The sequence below is a fragment of the Bombina bombina genome, unplaced genomic scaffold, assembly GCF_027579735.1.
Source record: "Bombina bombina isolate aBomBom1 unplaced genomic scaffold, aBomBom1.pri scaffold_480, whole genome shotgun sequence".
Classification (NCBI taxonomy): Eukaryota; Metazoa; Chordata; class Amphibia; order Anura; family Bombinatoridae; genus Bombina; species Bombina bombina.
The window spans coordinates 142,491-164,297 of record NW_026512338.1 but is presented as its reverse complement, the minus strand read 5'-3'; the positions used below and the strand labels follow the sequence as shown (position 1 = coordinate 164,297).

The 21,807-nt window shown below is 36.8% G+C and overlaps 1 protein-coding gene across 1 annotated transcript in view; it reads left to right on the top strand.

Annotated features, from left to right (window-relative positions):
* The window catches only part of LOC128644243 (cilia- and flagella-associated protein 46-like), a gene marked incomplete at both ends in the record, with an annotated part of 384,741 nt that overhangs the window by 225,369 nt on the left and 137,565 nt on the right, over positions 1-21,807 (top strand). Inside the window, 7 exon segments of the mRNA XM_053696926.1 lie at positions 4,640-4,830; positions 6,580-6,768; positions 7,729-7,848; positions 10,430-10,609; positions 14,783-14,953; positions 15,517-15,614; positions 18,444-18,526. Of these exon segments, the coding sequence (XP_053552901.1) occupies positions 4,640-4,830; positions 6,580-6,768; positions 7,729-7,848; positions 10,430-10,609; positions 14,783-14,953; positions 15,517-15,614; positions 18,444-18,526 (1,032 nt within the window).

Below are 21,807 nucleotides of genomic sequence, written 5' to 3'. Positions count from 1 at the left end.
AGACAAGCCTTTATGTGAATAAAATAATTTTTCGCTGTAGTTAAAACTTGTAGATCGAAATTGTAGATGAAGATAACAACTACTGGATGGTAAAGATGCTGAAACTGTTTACCTAAACTGGGTTTGCAGGAGTTTCAGTTGTTGATAAAACTTGGTTCTATATGTAACGTAGGAGGTGGAAATAAATGTTCATCTGATGAATTGCAAGTGTCTTTTGATGTGACTTTAGATGTGACTTTTAGTTGGAAATGAAATTACTCACAGTTTGCATGAAATAATTTTTCCAGGTGTCTGATTGGTTGAAACAGACAAGCCTTTATGTGAATAAAATAATTTTTCACTGTAGTTGAAACTTGTAGATAGAAATTGTAGATGAAGATAACAACTACTGGATGGTAAAGCTGCTGAAACTGTTTACCTAAACTGGGTTTGCAGGAGTTTCAGTTGTTGATAAAACTTGGTTCTGTATATTTAAACTGTTATCTAAGACTTGGTTTGCAGGAGTTTCAGTTGTTGGTATGACTTAATTATAGAAACTGTTTACCTTGTATTTATTTGCTGGAGTTTCTATTTTTCTGGTTGCGTGAGGTGTTTGAACGCTTCTCTTTGTAGGTGTCTGTTTGTAGCTGAAACTATATACCCTCCCAGGGTTTGCTGGAGTTTCAGTGATTGATGGTTGATCTGTAGTGAAACTGTTTACCTAGGAAAGGTTTGCAGGAGTTTCAGACCACCTGTTGGTTATAAAAATCTTTTCTTAAGAGTTGTTGGAGCTGTATACCTTTTTCAAGGTTTGCTGGAGCTTCAGGTCTGGTGAGTGTCCACTTTAAGTCTTGTGGTGCTCGGTGTATAGCAATCACCGGTAACGGATTTTTTCGTGTTCAATCCTGGGTAGTCTCAGATGCAGACTTGAGTTGTTGGAGTGCACACTAGGGGCAAATCTACGCGTTTCGGCTTCAGCCTTTATCAATCTTATTGATCTTGATAAAGGCTGAAGCCGAAACGCGTAGATTTGCCCCTAGTGTGCACTCCAACAACTCAAGTCTGCATCTGAGACTACCCAGGATTGAACACGAAAAAATCCGTTACCGGTGATTGCTATACACCGAGCACCACAAGACTTAAAGTGGACACTCACCAGACCTGAAGCTCCAGCAAACCTCGAAAAAGGTATACAGCTCCAACAACTCTTAAGAAAAGATTTTTATAACCAACAGGTGGTCTGAAACTCCTGCAAACCTTTCCTAGGTAAACAGTTTCACTACAGATCAACCATCAATCACTGAAACTCCAGCAAACCCTGGGAGGGTATATAGTTTCAGCTACAAACAGACACCTACAAAGAGAAGCGTTCAAACACCTCACGCAACCAGAAAAATAGAAACTCCAGCAAATAAATACAAGGTAAACAGTTTCTATAATTAAGTCATACCAACAACTGAAACTCCTGCAAACCAAGTCTTAGATAACAGTTTAAATATAGAGAACCAAGTTTTATCAACAACTGAAACTCCTGCAAACCAAGTCTTAGATAACAGTTTAAATATACAGAACCAAGTTTTATCAACAACTGAAACTCCTGCAAACCCAGTTTAGGTAAACAGTTTCAGCATCTTTACCATCCAGTAGTTGTTATCTTCATCTACAGTTTCGATCTACAAGTTTTAACTACAGCGAAAAATTATTTTATTCACATAAAGGCTTGTCTGTTTCAACCAATCAGACACCTGGAAAAATTATTTCATGCAAACTGTGAGTAATTTCATTTCCAACTAAAAGTCACATTTAAAGTCACATCAAAAGATACTTGCAATTCATCAGATGAACATTTATTTTCACCTCCTACGTTAATTATTTTAACTTAATCTGTTTTTATCATATGCTTTGAACACTATAGCATGAATTTATTGTGAATTTATTGTCAATTTTAACTTGTGATTAAGGAATTTTAATATATAATATACGCAAGGTAATAGAGCTCTTTACCACTTATTATCCTATCAGAATATATTATCTAGTCCAATATTGTTTTGTATGGCAACAATTAAATATTTTGTTTTTTAACCTCTTGTAGTCATATTTTCACAATTTTTCACCCAATTTTCACCTATTTGTTTACCTTATCACAGCGCAATATATATTATGATTGAATTTTGAAACCAATACGAGAAGCTCATTTAAAGGTCACGGTAACACATATTATTTATGTATTGAAATACACACAGCTCCCCTCACTTGTTTTTTACCCCATCGATCCCTCACAGTTGTTTGAAGGAACAGCTGTTTATCAGGGTTGAGCTGTCTCAATCCAATAGGTGCACTCACTCTTAACTGTTTTTCACTAATAAGCTGTATTGTGCAATGTTGACCTCAATAAAAACTTTATGACAAAAATAAAAAGGTGCCATTTTTTAAATAAAAGCGTCTTTTTTTGTCCTTCTGTGGAGATATACTTAGCTATGGAGGACTCTGATATTACATTAGAAGGCTCCTCTCCTTCTGTACTAATTAATAATTCCTGTTTATATTGTGAGGAGACTGTGGTTTGCCCGCCTGCTCAATTTTGTTCCAGTTGCCTAAGCATTGTTCTAAAGTCTAAGAAGGGAGACAAGCCTGCTAATACTCATAGCGCTATTAGCCCCTCTGAGCCATCTACCTCTTAGGAATCTATGTCCCGACAGATTACTACCCTTTCTACGCTACCTGCTCCACATGCAGTTCCCTGCGGGTCAACTAAACCTCCATCTGGAGGGGACTTTTTTCCTGCAGACTTTACCGCACAGTTACAATCGGTGGTGTCCGAGTGCCTTACCTCCCTCTAGCAAACGTAAGGGAAAGGTTAAACATATTTCTCCTGACCTAGAGTCATCTAAATATTTGTCTGATTTAGCTACTATGTCCCAGCTATCCAAGGATGAGTTAACCTCTGTAGCTTCCGAGGGTGAACTTTCTGAGTTGGAAACTTCAGTTTCTAAACCTCTTCCAGTGGAGGAACCCTCCTTCATATTTAAAATTGAACATCCTTGTTTGTCATCTATGCGGGTAAACATAGGGGTCAGAAGGCCACTACGTCTTCCCTGTCTTTCTGGTTGAGAAGTGTCATCCGCCTAGCTTATGAGACGGCGGGACAGCAGCCTCTTGAGAGGATCACGGCTCATTCCACTAGAGCAGTGGCTTCCTCCTGGGCTTTTAAGAACCAAGCCTCTATAGATCAGATTTGTAAGGTGGCTACCTGGTCATCCTTACACACTTCTTCTAAATTTTACAAGTTTGATGTGTTTGCTTCGACTGAAGCAGCTTTCAGGAGAAAAGTTTTGCAGGCTGTGGTGCCCTCAGACTAGGGTCCGCCTCTCTTTTGTTCCCTCCTGGTATTCCTTCAGTGTCCTCTGGAGCTTGGGTATAGTTTTCCCAACAGTAAGGAATGAAGTTGTGAACTCTCCCTGCCTTATGGAAGGAAAACATGATATATGCTTACCAGATAAATTATTTTCCTTCCTGGCAGGGAGAGTCCACGACCCGCCCGTAATTTATTTTTGTTGGGCGGCTTCCTTTTTATAATATTTCTTCTGGCACCTTTATACCCTGATGTTTCTCCTACTTTTCCCTGTTCCCTCTGCAGAATGACTGGGGTGATAGGGGAAGTGGGAGGGATATTTAAGCCTTTGGCTGGGGTGTCTTTGCCTCCTCCTGGTGGCCAGGTGTTGTATTTCCAACAGTAAGGAATGAAGTCATGGACTCTCCCTGCCAGCAAGGAAAGGAATTTATCTGGTAAGCATAAATTATGTTTTTAAACAACTTTCCAATTTACTTCTATTATCAACTTTGATTAATTATTTTGGTATCCTTTATTGAAGGAGCAGTAATGCACTACTGGGAGCTAGCGTACAACATCAGTAAGCCAATGACAACATGCATATGTGTGCAGCCACCAATCAGCTACTAGCTCCCAGCTCCTGAGATTAGCTAGGTATGTTTTTCAACAAAGGATACAAAAAGAATGAAGAAAATTAGATAATAGAAGTAAAATAGAAAGCTGTTTAGAATTGTATGCCCTATCTGAATCACTTAAAAAAATTGGGATTTCATGTTCCTTTAAAGTCTTTTCTACTTACATATTATATTTAGCAGTTAAGCACTGTTTTCCAAGAGATTTTTCATACAAATATGAGCATCATTTTGTTTTAAAGCTTACATTGCTATGTTGTCCAGAGAAATATACCTTTAAATCTTCTTGAATATATATATATATTATCTCCTTTAATGTAGCCAATTAGAGACTGATACAAAGGAGATCCTTCCCTAACAAGCAAACACTGTGTAGCATGTACTTTGGTCAGTGATCTGAAAACTGGTGCACTCCACCCTCACTAGAAAAAAAAACACAATATTTAAAGGTATCATGCAGGGAAAATGAAAATTAAATATATTGCTACATGTTTTCCTATTTTAGGGTAACTGCATTTTGAGTTTAGCATCCCTTTAATCTTGGCCAATATTGTTATAAAGCATTTTTAATAGTCTATAAATTGTTTCCAGCACAATACATCTGAAGAACATTTGGTTTATTTCGGCTAACCATTGAAGAAAATAAAACCTTTTTAAGTCATTGCTAACATTATTTTGTGTGTGTCACAGGCAGGAGGTATCAGTTTGCCAAGTATGAGGACAATTGCTAAAATGAAGCTAAAGTTTTGTGAACTCTCTTTGGAGATGATCCAACTAATTATTACTGAAGAAAGCGAGAAACTACAAGAACAAAAAAGTAAAGGAAAACTCTGTGTAGCTGTTGAAGAATTTGTAAGATCCACACCAGATTACAATTCAATAGAACAGGTATGATATTGCTATGAAGCTATTATTTACTAAGTATGTGTATGTGAATATGCGAATAGGTTGCATATAGACCCTATTTGTTTTATATTATATTTTGAAATTTGCCTATCTCTATTATAATAAACATTTTCAAACTTTAACTTTTTATTTACTGGACCAATATTTTCTTTCATTTTTGTCATCTACATGAGAAGCAAAGAATGGGCAACTTTCTTTGTCTACTTAAAATTATTTTTTCCATGAAAATATCTTTTAATGAACACATATTCTGATGAAAAAAAATGTTTATTTGTTTGTTTAAGATATAAACTCTGGTCCTTATTGTGTATATGTATGTGTAGATATATATATATATATATATATATATATATATATATATATAAACACATAGAAAGTCTGGCACTCTCTTACAAGCACACAGCTAGATTTAAAGCAAAATGGAAGAGTTAGTTACAGCATTTGGCCAAATGATGATAGGCCCAGGAGTCGGACCACGTAAAGGTATCTCCCTCCCTTGGTCCCTAAACTACAGCCCCACAAGACTGACAAACAAGGGTGACCCTTTGTAATTTCCCTAGACAATTACAAAACACGAAAATGAACTGCACTCACAAACTGGACCAGGTACACATCCCATGACTGTGCAAAACATCCCTGGGTTTGAGAGTGCAGTCCATTTCTGTGTTTTGTATTTGCTTAGGGAAATTACAAAGGGCCGGTGTCACCCTTGTTTGTATCTCAGTCTGTTTGGTTGAAGGCATGCATTGCATGGTTGTAGGTTAGGGAGGAAGAGCCCTTGTTGTGGTTCTGGGTCTATCACCATTTGACCAAGTGCTGTAACTAACTCCATTTTGCTTTTAATCTAGCTGTGTGCTTGCAAGAGAGTGCCAGTGTTGTGTTAATAGTTTTGTTTTGTAATTTTCCCTTGCCTGGGATTAACTGCCTGAGTCCCTGAAAGCTGTGCAGCTGTCTGTGATTGCTGGTGAGCACCTAGGGTGCAATAGCACCTACTTTTTATCAAATAGTATGCCATTAATGTGCTTACTGCTTTACTCGTGTAGAGACATATACCAAGTGAAAAAATTAAAAACAAAATACAGGTATATCACTTACATTTTTTTGTATTTGAATTAAAATTTAAAGCATCCATTAACAAAAATGCTTCTTGTAAAATGTATTACTGTTTCAGCAATATAAGCACATAAGCTACGTGTTACTAGAGGGTCAGGATTTAAACACTGTGCCTGTTCAGAGAGCTGATAGTGGCGTATATTGCTTCAGTGAAGACTTCATTTATGTTATAAAAGCCACTGCTGACTCTTTAGGAAGGTGTAATGTTTAAATGCTGGTGCATGGGGCTCTCACAGCATATTTGCATATGCCACTGAAGAATAGTAATAGCTTTTATATATATATAGTATATTGCAAAAGCTTCTTTTTAAAACTGGAATACCATCCTACACATTTCAGTTTTGACCTTTCTGTCCCTTTGACCACAACCAAATTTATAGTTGTATAGTTTTAACAACAAATGTTGAAATAGAAATGATTATAAAAAAGAAGGTTAGAAAAATGAAACATGTACATAACTTGAATGATGGGATTTTAATTATTATTATTAATTATGTTATACTAACTACATACAGCTATCACACAATATATTATAAAATAGTACACTATTAATTGCAGTTATTGCTATGTGAATTTCTTTCTTTATTTTTATTTTGTTTAATGTTACTTTTCTTACAGGAATGGAAAACATTAGGACACATTTTGGGATCTACAGTCCTTTCTCAGTTGGCCAGTGTAATGACCCTTGCTATGGGCTGCAATGATCTGAAAGCAAAGTGTTTGTATTATACTGGAAAATGCCTCTACGTGCTCTCTGTTAAAGTTGATCCACTTAGTCATGACATGTACTGGAATGAAACATTTTTGGTATGATAATTTTCTGTTTTCACACTTTTTATATGTAGGTAATACATGGCATTGGGTACTTTACATTAAGGGATAGTAAACACCAAAAATGTTATTGTTTAAAAAGATAGATAATCCCTTTATTTACCATTCCTCAGTTTTGCATAACAAACACTGTTATAGAAATATACTTTTTATCTCTGTAATAACCTTGTATCTAAGCTTCTGCTGACTGCCTCCTTATCCCAGATCTTTTGAAAGACTTGCATTTCAGGCAATTAGTGCTGACGCTTAACTATACATGCATGAATGTTATTTATATGAAACACACAAACTAATGCCCTCTAGCTGTGAAAAACTGTCAAATGCATTCAGATAAGAGGCGGCCTTCAAGGGTCAAAACATTAAACAACCTTCTACTTAACTTCTGTTATAAATTTTGCTTAGTTCCCTTGATATCCTTTGTTAAAAAGTAATCCTAGGTGAGCTTAGAAGCATGCACATGTCTTTAGCCATCTGGCAGCAGTTATTGCAACAATGTTCAAAGCAATGTTATACATAGTTGCAAACTCTGCTGCTGTATAGTGTCTGTGACATTGTATGGCGGCAGTGTTTGTAACTACGTATAACAGTTCTTTAAACACCACTGCCAGATGGCTAAGAACACATGCACGCTCCGGAGTTCACCTAAAGTTACTCTTTAACAAAGGATACCAAGAGAAAAAGCAAATTTGATTATAGATGTAAACTGGAAATTGTTTTAACTGTTATGCTCTATCGAATCCATTTAAGCTTAATGTTGACTTTACTGTCCCTTTAAGTTACTCGCACAACATATTTTGGTTGAATTTTGTATTCAAGGTTAATTTAGAATACATTTGCTGTGAAGCTAGAAGGTAATCCCTCAATGTTAATTGAAACAACAAATGCAGGTTTAGTTTGCTTTATGAAATGCTCAATTTAAAGAATTCTCTTTTATAGGATGAAAGTAAAGCTGTTATGTCAGAACAAGATAATGATGACTTTGAGTGGTCTACTGGTTTTGTACAACTCACTAATAGACAGCAAGAAACATTAAGCAGAAAAACTATGGAACTAAAGGTAATTAGACAATATGTGCTATAAAACATGTTGTATACATAATAGGACAGTAAACACTGTGAGATTGTTATATAAAATATTTAGTTACTAGTCTTGGCCAAAATGAGAGCCACCTCCTCCTCCCCCCTTCCCACTCACTACCGCTCTAAAAAAAATTCTGTGGTGTAGTGGTCCCACCCACTCCCGCCCCCCTCCAGCGATAGGCCGCCCAGCCGCCTCCCTCCTAACCCTCCAACGCCACCATCGATCGGCACCACCGCTGCCAAATCCAAAGAGGGACACAGAGTGTCCCTCTCTGCATCGGTACCTCTGCCCGTCTATTTCTGCACTGCCCCACTCATGGGGCATGTAGAAATAGCGCAATTTCACTACTTTTAGCAAGATTGCGGCAGAGAGAGGCCCAGAGCTTAACGACCAGCACCGTCCTCGCAGACGGCGCTGGTCGTTAAGGGGTTATGGCCAAGTATATTTGTCTCGCATTGCAGTCTCTACTGTGCATGACTGCATCAGACAAACATAATTTAGGATGTGTAATAAAACAACTTTGCAATATATTTTTTTAATTTATTTTGCCCTTTTTTAAATGTAATTTAGCTCTGAATTATTTTTTTTTAATTATTATTTTCAGAACTTGAAATGCATTGTGCTTACTTTTTAAGGCTCATCTTCCTACATATCATTACTTAATTGACTTTAACATATAAGAACTGCAAAACAATGTATTTTATAGTAGCGTTATGACAATTGCTAGCCTTGTTGTCTGCAAACTCAACCCCAGATTCATTCCTACAGTTAAGGCAAATGGTGGGCGGATTATCAGTAGCTGCAAACAAAATTATAATTTGCTTTGAAATTGTTGAGATTTGATTTATATGTTATTCTATAACAACACAACAGAAATGTGTTATAGTTACAAGGTATTTACTGCCCCTTTAAATACCAAGCTCAATAAGGATTCTTTGTTATTCTAATTACTAAGTGCTCAAGATTTGGGTGAGACACAAGTCCAAATAAAATAATATAATTATATATATATATTAGTAAATATCAGACTTGTGCAGCCAATACATTTTCCCCCAATATACTATTCAATATTTGTTTAGTTTAAAACTTAATTTTCGTTAAAACTAATGTAAATGTTCAAAACTACAGGTGAAAAGTTCACCTGTAGCAGTTTATACTTACCTTTTGCGCACTGTAGAGCATGCTAAAACAATCCTTTTCTTGCCAGGGACTCTCTGCAGCACACAAAGTATTAACCCTCAAATAAAAATTGAAGGGAACAAATGAATACTAACAGGACATTATTTATTTATTTTCTGTTTTATTGGTGCATTCATTCGGATATTCGTTTTGTCAAAACTAAACAAAAATCCCTTTTTTGTTATGAATGTGTATTTATAAAGAAATTCATGCACATCTCTAGTAAATATTAATGTGCCTTTTATACTTTATTTGTTCACATTGTATTTCTCAAAACTTTGAAGTTTGTTTGTGGCACACTTTTATATTCTGCATCTTGAAAACCTTAAAAAAAAAATCAATGATCTAGCATATACTTCTATATCATGATTTTTATGCTAAATATTAAAGAAATATTAAGGTTTGATTAATTAAAGGGACACTAAAAACACCAGAATTTTTGTTGTTTAAAACGGTAGATAATCCCTTTATTACCCATTCCCCAATTTCGCATAACCAACACAGTTATAATAATATACTTTTTACCTCTGTTATTACCTTGTATCTATGCCTCTGCAAAATGCCCCCTTATTTCAGTTCTTTTGACAGACTTGCATTTTTAGCCAATCAGTGCTGACTCCTAGGAGCTTCACGTGCCTGAGTTTAATGTTATCTATGTGAAACACATGAAATAACGCCCTCTAGTGGTGAATAACTGTCAAAATGCTTTCAGATTAGAGGCAGTCTTCAAGGTCTAAGAAATTAGCACATGAACCTCCTAGATTTAGCTTTCAACTAAGAATACCAAGAGATCAAAGCAAAATTGGTAATAAAAGTAAATTGGAAAGTTGTTTAAAATTACATGCCCTATTTAAATCATGAATTTTTTTTTTTACTTTACTGTCCCTTTAATACACACAGGGAAAACCTATAGGATCTTTATGAAACAGCCTACAGAACAAAAGCTTTAGTACGTTTAGCCCACAATGTTAAATATATACAATATCTTCATTACATTCAGTCAACATGAGTAAATAAATAAAATTCTTACATTCTACAGGTACAAAAAAGATAAAAGGGACAGTCCACTCCAATTGTTGCTACTAACTATAGCTGTCCCTTAATCTAATCATTGTGAATTGCATAACCCAAACCACATATTTTTTTACATTTAATTTGCACATTTTATTTTATTCATCCCACAAATTCTATTTCTAGTCATTTTTAATTCTATTGTCAGTAAATCAAAATCTATCAGAGCTGTAAAATAAGAAAGGATAACATACTACAAAATATTACACAGTTTAATTGAAATAATTATTGGTTTTGTAAAGCAAAATTCTTTAGAACAAAAGTATTGTGTAATTTCCGACAAAAAGATATTTCTTTTTTTCCCCAGAGAAAAAGGGCAATTGCCCAGAAGTACCTTGCACAAGCCAGTGAGATTCTGCTGCAGTCCATTAATACTGCGATAAGTAACAACCTCCTGAGTACACTGTCCACTGCGAGTCTTCAAATGTGTTCTTGTCTTGGACAGTTTGATCCAACTTCATCTGCTATGTTCTTGGCTCTTTATCAGGTAAGTTGATGCATTATAGACCATAGACAATAACACTATGAGGCCTATTTATCAAAGGTCTTGTGGACCTGATCCGACAGTGCGGATCCGGTCTGCAAGACCTCGCTGAATGCGGAGAGCAACATGCTCTCCATATTCAGCATTGTACCAGCAGCTCACAGGAGCTGCTGGTGCAACACCGCCCCCTGCAGACTCGCGGCCAATCGGCCGCCAGCAGGGAGGTGTCAATCAACCCGATCGTACTCGATCGGGTTGAATTGTGGCGATTCCTGTCCGCCTGCTCAGAGCAGGCGGACAGGGTTATGGAGCAGCGGTCTGTAGAGCGCTGCTTCATAACTGCTGTTTCTGGCGAGTCTTAAGACTCGCCAGAAACACGGGCCCACAAGCTCCGTACGGAGCTTGATAAATCAGCCTCTATGACTACAAGAATATCTAGGCTACACTCTTATGAAACAGAATAACTTTTCAAATGTGTGATCAGGTGACCTGCCCTATACAGTTTAAGGCATAATATGAGTGAATCCTTTTGCGAGGCACCATTTCTAACTCCATAAATGACCCCCTCAGATAGGTCTGGACTCTAATGAGCTTGGTATTATTTTATTGCCATAGTCCTACATATACTAATATTTGCCTACCATACTCCACCAAAAATACAAATGAAAGTAGTAGCTTCTTTTACATTAATATCAGGGTTTTGGGCACCTCCATTACAATCATTGAGGGGGCTTTACAACCTCACCTACATCTAAATTTGAAGATTGTATGCCCTGAACACAAGTGAGGCTTTACCACCACTATATCTTCTGATATATGAAACTAGGTTTTAAACTCCCATTGGCCTTATAAACCCTGACATTTTCAAGCTTCACACCTGGAATAAAGCCGTGGCATATACTTTTTAACCACCTTGTGTGAATCTTAGATTCTGCCTTGGCCCCAAGATAAGGATAAGTTTCCTAAATATTGTAAAATCCTCTGGGTTTTAAAGATTCTCAATGAACCCAGTTTCAGCTCTTTCCGCCAGTAGACATAACAGTGCTTACCTGGCTTTAAATCCTGAATTGTAGGCTGTCTACGTGGATTACAGATAATTTATTTTGCATTTCCACTTTTCATCCCAGAGGATGGTGTTAATTGTTTTAAGCATGTTTCTTCCTACTCACTATTCTGGCATGCAACAGATTTGTCCTTTCTTCTGGCTTTTTGCGCACATCGGGTTAGCGCACAAGCAAAACTATTTATTTTCAACTTGTAATACAAGCGCTACCTGACGCGTGCAAAAGAGCTTACTTCTAGCAAAGTTAGCACAAGAGCGGGAGCATTAAATACCGCTCCACTGGCCCTATAAGGGTAAGACCTGTTGTATTCTCATACTAATAATTATAATTAATGTAAAAAATTGAGGTTTGCTTAGTTTTGCACTATAGTATACATTTGTGCTGTAACATTAAAGGGACAGTCTACACCAGAATTTTTATTGTTTAAAACGATAGATAATTCCTTTATTACCTATTCCCCAGTTTTGCATAACCAACACAGTTATAATAATAATAATTTACCTCTGTGATTACCTTGTATCTAATCATCTGCAGACTGCCCCCCTTATCTCAGTGCTTTTGACAGACAGGCAGTTTAGCCAATCAGTGCAGACTCTCAAATAACTTCATTGGAATGAGCACAATGTTGTCTGTATGACCCACATGAACTAGTACTGTCTAACTGGGAATAACTTTCAAAATGCTCTGAGCTAAGAGGCGGTTTTCAACGGTTTAGAAATCAGTTTGAACCTACCTAGGTTTAACTTTTCAAAACTACCACCAAGGGAACAAAGCAAATTTAATGATTAAAGTCAATTGGAAAGTTGTTTAACCCCTTAATGACCGGACCATTTTTCAATTTTCTTACCCTTAATGACAATGGCTATTTTTACATTTCTGCAGTGTTTGTGTTTAGCTGTAATTTTCCTCTTACTCGTTTACTGTACCCACACATATTATATACCGTTTTTCTCGTCATTAAATGGACTTTCTAAAGATACCATTATTTTCATCATATCTTATAATTTACTAAAAAAAAATTATAAAATATGAGGAAAAAATGGAAAAAAAACACACTTTTTCTAACTTTGACCCCCAAAATCTGTTACACATCTACAATCACCAAAAAACACCCATGCTAAATAGCTTATAAATTTTGTCCTGAGTTTAGAAATACCCAATGTTTACAAGTTCTTTGCTTTTTTTTGCAATTTATGGGGCAATAAATACAAGTAGCACTTTGCTATTTCCAAACCACTTTTTTTCAAAATTAGCGCTAGTTACTTTGGAACCCTGATATCTGTCAGGAATACCTGAATATCCCTTGACATGTATATATTTTGTTTTAGAAGACATCCCAAAGTATTGATCTAGGCCCATTTTGGTATATTTCATGCCACCATTTCACCGCCAAATGCGATAAAAAAAAAAAAAAGTTCACTTTTTCACAAATTTTGTCACAAACTTTAGGTTTCCCACTGAAATTATTTACAAACAGCTTCTGCAATTATGGCACAAATGGTTGTAAATGCTTCTCTGGGATCCCCTTTTTCAGAAATAACAGACTTATATGGCTTTGTGGTTGCTTTTTGGTAATTAGAAGGCCGCTAAATGCCGCTGCGCACCACACATGTTTTATGCCCAGGAGTGAAGGGGTTAATTAGGGAGCTTGTAGGGAGCTTGTAGGGTTAATTTTAGCTTTAGTGTAGTGTAGTAGACAACCCCAAGTATTGATCTAGGCCCATTTTGGTATATTTTATTCCACCATTTCACCGCCAAATGCGAGCAAATAAAAAAAAAAACTTTACATTTTTCACAATTTTATGTTTCTCACTGAAATTATTTACAAACAGCTTATGCTATTATGGCAGAAATTGTTGTAAAAGCTTCTCTGGGATCCCCTTTGTTCAGAAATAGCAGATTTATATGGCTTTGGCGTTGCTTTTTGGTAATTAGAAGGCCGCTAAATGCTGCTGCGCACCACACGTGAATTATGCCCAGCAGTGAAGGGGTTAAATTAGGTAGCTTGTAGGGAGCTTGCAGGGTTAATTTTAGAGATCAGCCTCCCACCTGACACATCCCACTCCCTGATCCTTCCCAAACAGCTCTCTTCCCTCCCCCACCCCACAATTGTTACCGCCATCTTAAGTACTGGCAGAAAGTCTGCCAGTACTAAATAAAAGAGTTTTTTTTTTTTTTTAAATAAAAATTATAAAATATTTTAGTTGTGATGGACCCCTGCCTTAGCACCAACCTCCCTGATCCCCCCCTCCAGCTCTCTAACCCTCTCCCCTACCTAATTACCGCCATCTTGGGTACTGGCAGCTGTCTGCCAGTACCCAGTTTGATCCCACAAACCAAACTATTTTAATTTTATTTTTAACTTTTATCTGTATGTTTAATTATTTCTGTAGTGTAGCAGCCCCCCCACAATACCCCCTCCCCCTCCCAGATCCTTTTAAATGTAAAAAAAAAATAAAAATAAAATTTCCCCTTCATTTTTCATTGGTGTCAGTGTGGCTAATGTGTGCATGTGCACGTGCACGCGCGCCCACGTGCACACGCACACCAGTGCACGTGCGCGCATCGTGCACGCGCGCACGCATCGTGCACGCGCGCACACGCTCCCTCCTCCCACCTCCCAAAGGCACCATCGGCACCATCACTACCGGTGCAGAGAGGGCCACAGAGTGGCTCTCTCTGCATCGGAGTCTTGTAAAGGGGTATTGCAGGATGCCTCCATATCGAGGCATCACTGCAATACCCTCAGAGCTGCTGGAAGTGATTGTGATCACTTCCAGCACTCTGTTAGACAACTGACGTACCAGGTACGTCCATTGTCATTAACTGCTTGTTAATGCATGACGTACCTGGTACGTCAGTTGTCATTAAGGGGTTAAAATTGTATGCCCTATATGAATCATGAAAGTTTAATTTTGACTAGACTGTCCCTTTAATATACAGTTTACCGGCTATTAGCGCTGCGGAATCTGTTGGCGCTCTACAAATAACCGATAATAATAATAATATGTGCTCCTATGTATAGGAGGATGTGCTTCTATGTGTATCATATTTTGAATTCTCAATAAAAATAATAAAAAAAAATTGTTTTTATTTTGTTATTTTTTTTTAGAGCAGTTCAGCTTCTATGATAATGAAAGATGCTGTGAGTGCCGCTAGTTGTAATACCAGTAGTTCACAGTTTGCATCACTTTTTCATCTTCACCAGCTTCTGCAAAAGAAAGGTGATCCCATGACTAATCTGCAAAAAAATATTGAGCAAAAACTTTCTGCCACTTCAAAGGTAATGCACTTTTTTAAATTAATCTTGAACAATTCATTTTATGCAAGTGGGCGATCACAATCCTGTGGAAAAGATTATCATATGATTATCCACAAATATCCCCATAGACTTCAAAGGTGATTTTCTGCTTTCTAAAGGAAAACTCTGCACTGTGTTTTAAAGGGACAGTAAACTTCAAAAAAAAGAGGGAGCGAGCTACATTTAGTTCGATAGCGCGATCGGGTGAGCTGTGATTAGACAGCGTGCCTATGAACCCCTTTTCAATCAGAAGACCGGATCAGAAGAGCCTGGAGAGGAGACCAGAGCTAAAAATCTCTCAAATCTTTTGGTTTTTAAAGCTGTCACTAACTATATGCATAATTATATAACATAATTTTTTAAGTTTACTGTCCCATTAAACCTTAGGTTATAACAACAGATTTGATGCTACAGCCAATAAAAAGATGCTTAACCGCTTATTTTGCTATTAAAGTTACAACAGGTTTTGGATAAAGTTCATGTAATATATAATATGGACATTTTTTTTATCTTCTATTTTGCTAAGCATAATTTTTTATGTTTAGGTATGGGAAAATTTTAAAATTAGCATCCAGCATCTCAACATATTTAATGATCTTCCTCCCAACTTCAATGTAATCATCCTACAGCATTCAGAAGACAGGTAAATAATTACCACTTAGGATATTTAAAAGTATTGTACTTAGCTCAATATCCTTAAAGTGATGGTAAATTTGTATGTATTGCAAAACATATTCTAGATGCTCTTACTTTAACTAGCAGATCGATGTGCTTATATTTAAAAAATAAACTTTTTTTACTTTGTTATTCCGTTTTTATTAGGGTAACCGTACAGTCTAATAATCTGCCTCTCTCTATATTTTTCACAGGGGCAGCTGTGATTGACATCGGTTTTAGCCAATCATCAGCTCACCATGCGCCCCATGTGAAATCGGACCTGCACGTTCCCGTGCTCTCAACTCACTCATTGCTATGGACTGCGCATGCGCAATTCTTACGCTAATTGCGCATCTCTAAATGATAATACTAATAATAATAATAATGAGTATTATCATTTAGAGATGCGCAGTTAGCGTAAGAATTGCGCATGCGCAGTCCATAGCAATGAGTGAGTTGAGAGCACGGGAGCGTGCAGGTCCGATTTCACATGGGGCGCATGGTGAGCTGATGATTGGCTAAAACCGATGTCAATCACAGCTGCCCCTGTGAAAAATATAGAGAGAGGCAGATTATTAGACTGTACGGTTACCCTAATAAAAACGGAATAACAAAGTAAAAAAAGTTTATTTTTTAAATATAAGCACATCGATCTGCTAGTTAAAGTAAGAGCATCTAGGAATATGTTTTGCAATACATATGAATTTACCATCACTTTAATATCAGGGGTGTAAAACTCATTTGAGTTGCGGGCCATTTTCCATACAAGTGCAACTCACGTGGGCCACACGCTACCTACATATCTTACCATTGCTTAACACAGCAGTGGTGTATACAGCTATAACTGTATACATTTCAAAAGATTGTGTTCTGTAACTCCTAATTAACTTACTCTGGCTTCATGAAATGTGCTCTAATGCTTTTACGAAGGTGACACACGCTCTCCCAGATAAAATATATATATATATAAAATATTTATTATATTTATTTATCAAATATAAAGTGTTTGATTTTAGTTAAAGAGAAAATTATGGAAAGGAATGGGCAAAAATGATGCGTGAAATCAGTACTGCCATAGTAATGAACACATAGAAAGAAATGCTGCATATGCCAAATAAATCGTTATGCACTTATCCGTGTTTATCTTTTTTTTTTTTTTATATATAACAATGAGGCTTATTAAAGTTTGAGGTTTTAATGGTCTAGCTACCGTAGCGCAGCTGCTCACTATACAACAAGTAAATCGCAATGCCGGAACAAAGGGATACATTAATTGTAATGGAGAGCTGAATGGAGGTTGCATGCAACCCTAACAGTTAGCGTGCCCGCTCTTTCAATAATAAGCATATTATAATTATTATTTTTCATGGAGGTGTTGTGGGCCGCAAAACATTAGGTCGTGGGCCGCATGAGGCCCAAGGGCCACCAATTTGACACCCCTGCTTTATATACATATAAATGTAAATTAATTTTCCCAGAAATGAAATGTTATATAAATAAAACAGTTCATAGGATTAAAGCAATGATGTGTACTATTAAAGATAATTCATGTTATATTATTATCTGGTATTATGTCTGTGGTCTTATAACAAGGCTAGGTTTACATAGCTGGTATTAATAATTTTTGGTCATCCAATAGCTGGTAAATAAATAATGCTATCCGGCACTTTACGAAGCTGTTGAATTTTCATTTTGCGCTTGCCAGTACAGCAGTGGAAGGTTGTTTTTGGATTCTATTTATGTTAAAGGAAGATGAAACAATAATTTGTACATATTTAATACTGAGTTAGTTAATAGCTATCAGTTTTGGATTCAACTTTTTTGCTCAATTTCTAAGTCTTAAAGGTACAAAAAGCCCTTATTTTTTAATTCAAGATCCAGACAGAGCATACAAGTTTAAGCAACTTTCCAAATTTGCTTCATTCTTTTGGTATCCTTTTGTTGCAAAAGCGGCAATGCACTGCTGGGAGCTAGCTAAACACATTTGGTGAGCCAATGCAAGATACTTATATATGCAGCCACAGCAGCTAGGTCCCAGTAGTTCATTGTTGATCCTGAGCCTACCTAGGTATGCTTTTCAACAAAGGATACCAAGATAAAGAAGCCAATTAGATAATAGAAGTACATTGGGAAGCTCTTTGAAATTGTATGTTCTATCTGAATCTGAAAGTTCATTTTGACTTTACTGTCTCTTTAACCCCCAGCTTGTTTTTCATGCATGCAAGACAGGAGCCAAAAACACTTAAAGGGATAATCAACGCCCAAATTGTTATTGTTTAAAAGGATAGATAACGCCTTTACTACACATTTCCCAGCTTTGCACAACCAACATTATTATATTAATATACTTTATAACCTTTAAACCTCTAGATTTCTGCCTGTTTCTAAGCCACTACAGACAACCTCTTATCACATACTTTTTGTATTAGCTTTTCACAACAAGAGACTGCTAGTTCATGTGGGCCATACAAATAACATTGTGCTCACAGGACTAATTGGTTAAATGCAAGTCAATAGATAATAACTAAAAAGTCATGTGATCAGGGGGCTGTCAAAATAGGCGTATATACAAGGTAATCTCAGAGGTTAAAAGTATATTAATATAACAATGTTGGCTGTGCAGAACTGGGGAATGGGTAATAAAGGGATTATCTAACTTTTTAAACAATAACAATTTTGGAGTTGACTGTCCCTTTAATATGAGCTGGATGGCTTAATGCTTTGTATCTTACAGTTAATATCAGCAAAATAATATTAATATTATTGAGTATACATAATATTTGTTCTTTCTCTTTTGTTTTCTACATGCAAACAGAAGTTTTCTGTATGGTGCTTTTCTTGAAAATTCAAAAGTAAACCCTGTACAGAAAGGAAAAACAAGTCAACCGCAAAAAAACTGTAAGTTGTTACATGAAAGTTTTACATTGTAGAATTGGTTTCATAAAATTGTACTATGAAAGCAATAGATTACTTATTAAAGGGACATTAAACACTAAGGGCCAGATTACGAGTGACGCGCTAACAGTTACGTGCAAGCGATATCGGGTTTACCGTGTCTGTGTACGCGTCAGAAGTTTCGCTTGTATTACAAGTTGAAAGTAAATGTGAACGCGCACAATCGTGATTTACACTACAATGAATACTGCAACCTCAGAGCTCTGGTTAACTATTTTGCAAAACAAAAAATGACACGAAACACATCAACAATACATTACAAAGTACACTTACACTCATAATAACACTATCTGACAAAACATAATTTCCAAAAATATTGCACAAAAAATATATAAGGGCTCAAAAAGATGAGGTCTCAGGTGTTAGAAAAAAAAGCCAAGGAAAAGGCTTTAAAATAGAGATACATACATATACAAGTTTAAATATGTATATGCATGTATGTGTGTGTGTATATATATATATATATATATATATATATATACACTGCTCCAAAAAATAAAGGGAACACTAAAATAACACATCCTAGATCTGAATGAATTAAATATTCTAATGAAGTACTTTGTTCTTTACATAGGTGAATGTGCTGACAACAAAATCACACAAAAATTAAAAAATGGAAATCAAATGTTTCAACCCATGGAGTTCTGGATTTGGAGTCGCACTCAAAATTAAAGTGGAAAAACACACTACAGGCTGATCCAACTTTGATGTAATGTCCTTAAAACAAGTCAAAATGAGGCTAAGTAGTGTGTGTGGCCTCCACGTGCCTGTATGACCTCCCTACAATGCCTGTGCATGCTCCTGATGAGGTGGCAGATGATCTCCTGAGGGATCTCCTCCCAGACCTGGACTAAAGCATCTGCCAACTCCTGGACAGTCTGTGGTGCAACGTGACGTTGGTGGATGGAGCGAGACATGATGTCCCAGAGGTGCTCAATTGGATTCAGGTCTGGGGAACGGGCGGGCCAGTCCATAGCATCAATGCCTTCATCTTGCAGGAACTTCTGACACACTCCAGCCACATGAGGTCTATCATTGTCTTGCATTAGGAGGAACCCAGGGCCAACCGCACCAGCATTTGGTCTCACAAGTGGTCTGAGGATCTCATCTTGGTACCTAATGGCAGTCAGGCTACCTCTGGCGAGCACATGGAGGGCTGTGCGGCCCCCCAAAGAAATGCCACCCCACACCATTACTGACCCACTGCCAAACCGGTCATGCTGGAGGATGTTGCAGGCAGCAGAACGTTCTCCACGGCGTCTCCAGACTCAGTCACGTCTGTCACATGTGCTCAGTGTGAACCTGCTTTCATCTGTGAAGAGCACAGGGCGCCAGTGGTGAATTTGCCAATCTTGGTGTTCTCTGGCAAATGCCAAACGTCCTGCACGGTGTTGGACTGTAAGCACAACCCCCACCTGTGGACGTCGGGCCCTAATACCACCCTCATGGAGTCTGTTTCTGACCATTTGAGCAGACACATGCACATTTGTGGTCTGCTGGAGGTCATTTTGCAGTGCTCTGGCAGTGCTCCTCCTGTTCCTCCTTGCACAAAGGCGGAGGTTGCGGTCCTGCTGCTGGGTTGTTGACCTCCTATGGCCTCCTCCACGTCTCCTGATGTACTGGCCTTTCTCCTAGTAGTGCCTCCATGCTCTGGACACTACGCTGACAGACACAGCAATCCTTCTTGCCACAGCTCGCATTGATGTGCCATCCTGGATGAGCTGCACTACCTGAGCCACTTGTGTGGGTTGTAGACTCCGTCTCATGCTACCACTAGAGTGAAAGCACCGCCAGCATTCAAAAGTGACCAAAACATCAGCCAGAAAGCATAGGAACTGAGAAGTGGTCTGTGGTCACCACCTGCAGAACCACTCATTTATTGGGGGTGTCTTGCTAATTGCCTATAATTTCCACCTGTTGTCTATCCCATTTGCACAACAACATGTGAAATGTATCGTCACTCAGTGTTGCTTCCTAAGTGGACAGTTTGATTTCACAGAAGTGTGATTGACTTGGAGTTACATTGTGTTTTTTAAGTGTTCCCTTTATTTTTTGAGCAGTGTATATATATATATATATATATATATACAGTATATATATATATATATATATATATATATATATATATATATGTGTACATATGTATTTATATGTGTATATATATGTATTTCCAGATGTAAATACATATGTACACACATAAAGAAAAATATATAAGTGCATTGGAGCTCTTTGCAGTTAGGTAGCTAAAAACATGTAAAAACATATTTATGCAATATTCTTATTTAATAAAGTGTTTACCTGTGTATTTACTGTAAATATTTCACATTCCAATGTTTTTCACATAGGGAAATATTTTCTATGTATTTTTAAATAGATATTCCTATATATATCTGTACCTATATTTATACTGTATATATATATATATATATATATATATATATATATATATATATATATACACAGTATATATATATATACACGGTATATATATATATATATATATATATATATATATATATACAGGTAGCCCTCAGTTTACGCCGGGGTTAGGTTCCAGAAGGAATGGTTGTAAATCGAAACCGTTGTAAATTGAAACCCAGTTTATAATGTAAGTCAATGGGAAGTGAGGGAGATATGTTCCAGGCCCCTCTCAAAATTGTCATAAGTAACACATAATACATTATTTTTAAAGCTTTGAAATGAAGACTTTAAATGCTAAACAGCATTATAAACCTAATAAAATAATCACACAACACAGAATATATAATTTAACTAAGTTAAATGAACAAAAACATTTGATAAACAGCATTATAAACCTAATAAAATAATCACACAACACAGACTTCACTTGCATTTTTCTGCAAACAGTTCTTTCTATGCATTCCAATCTGGACTGATTTATAGACAGGAAGATCTTGTTCCTTTGAAATCTGCTCAATAGCTCAGGTCTGGTTAAACTGATTAATTTCAGCTTGATTGACTTTGCTGCAACACAAGCGGACAGCTCCACCTACTGGCTATTTTAATTAATGCACTGCTTCTCAATGCTTTTCATTAGCAGTCACATGACTGGAAAAAAAGGTTGTTATTCTGAAACGGTGTAAATTGAACCGTTGTAAAACGAGGGCCACCTGTGTATATATATATATATACATACATACATATATATATATATATATATATATATATATATATTGCACCAAAAAAACATCAGATACATATAT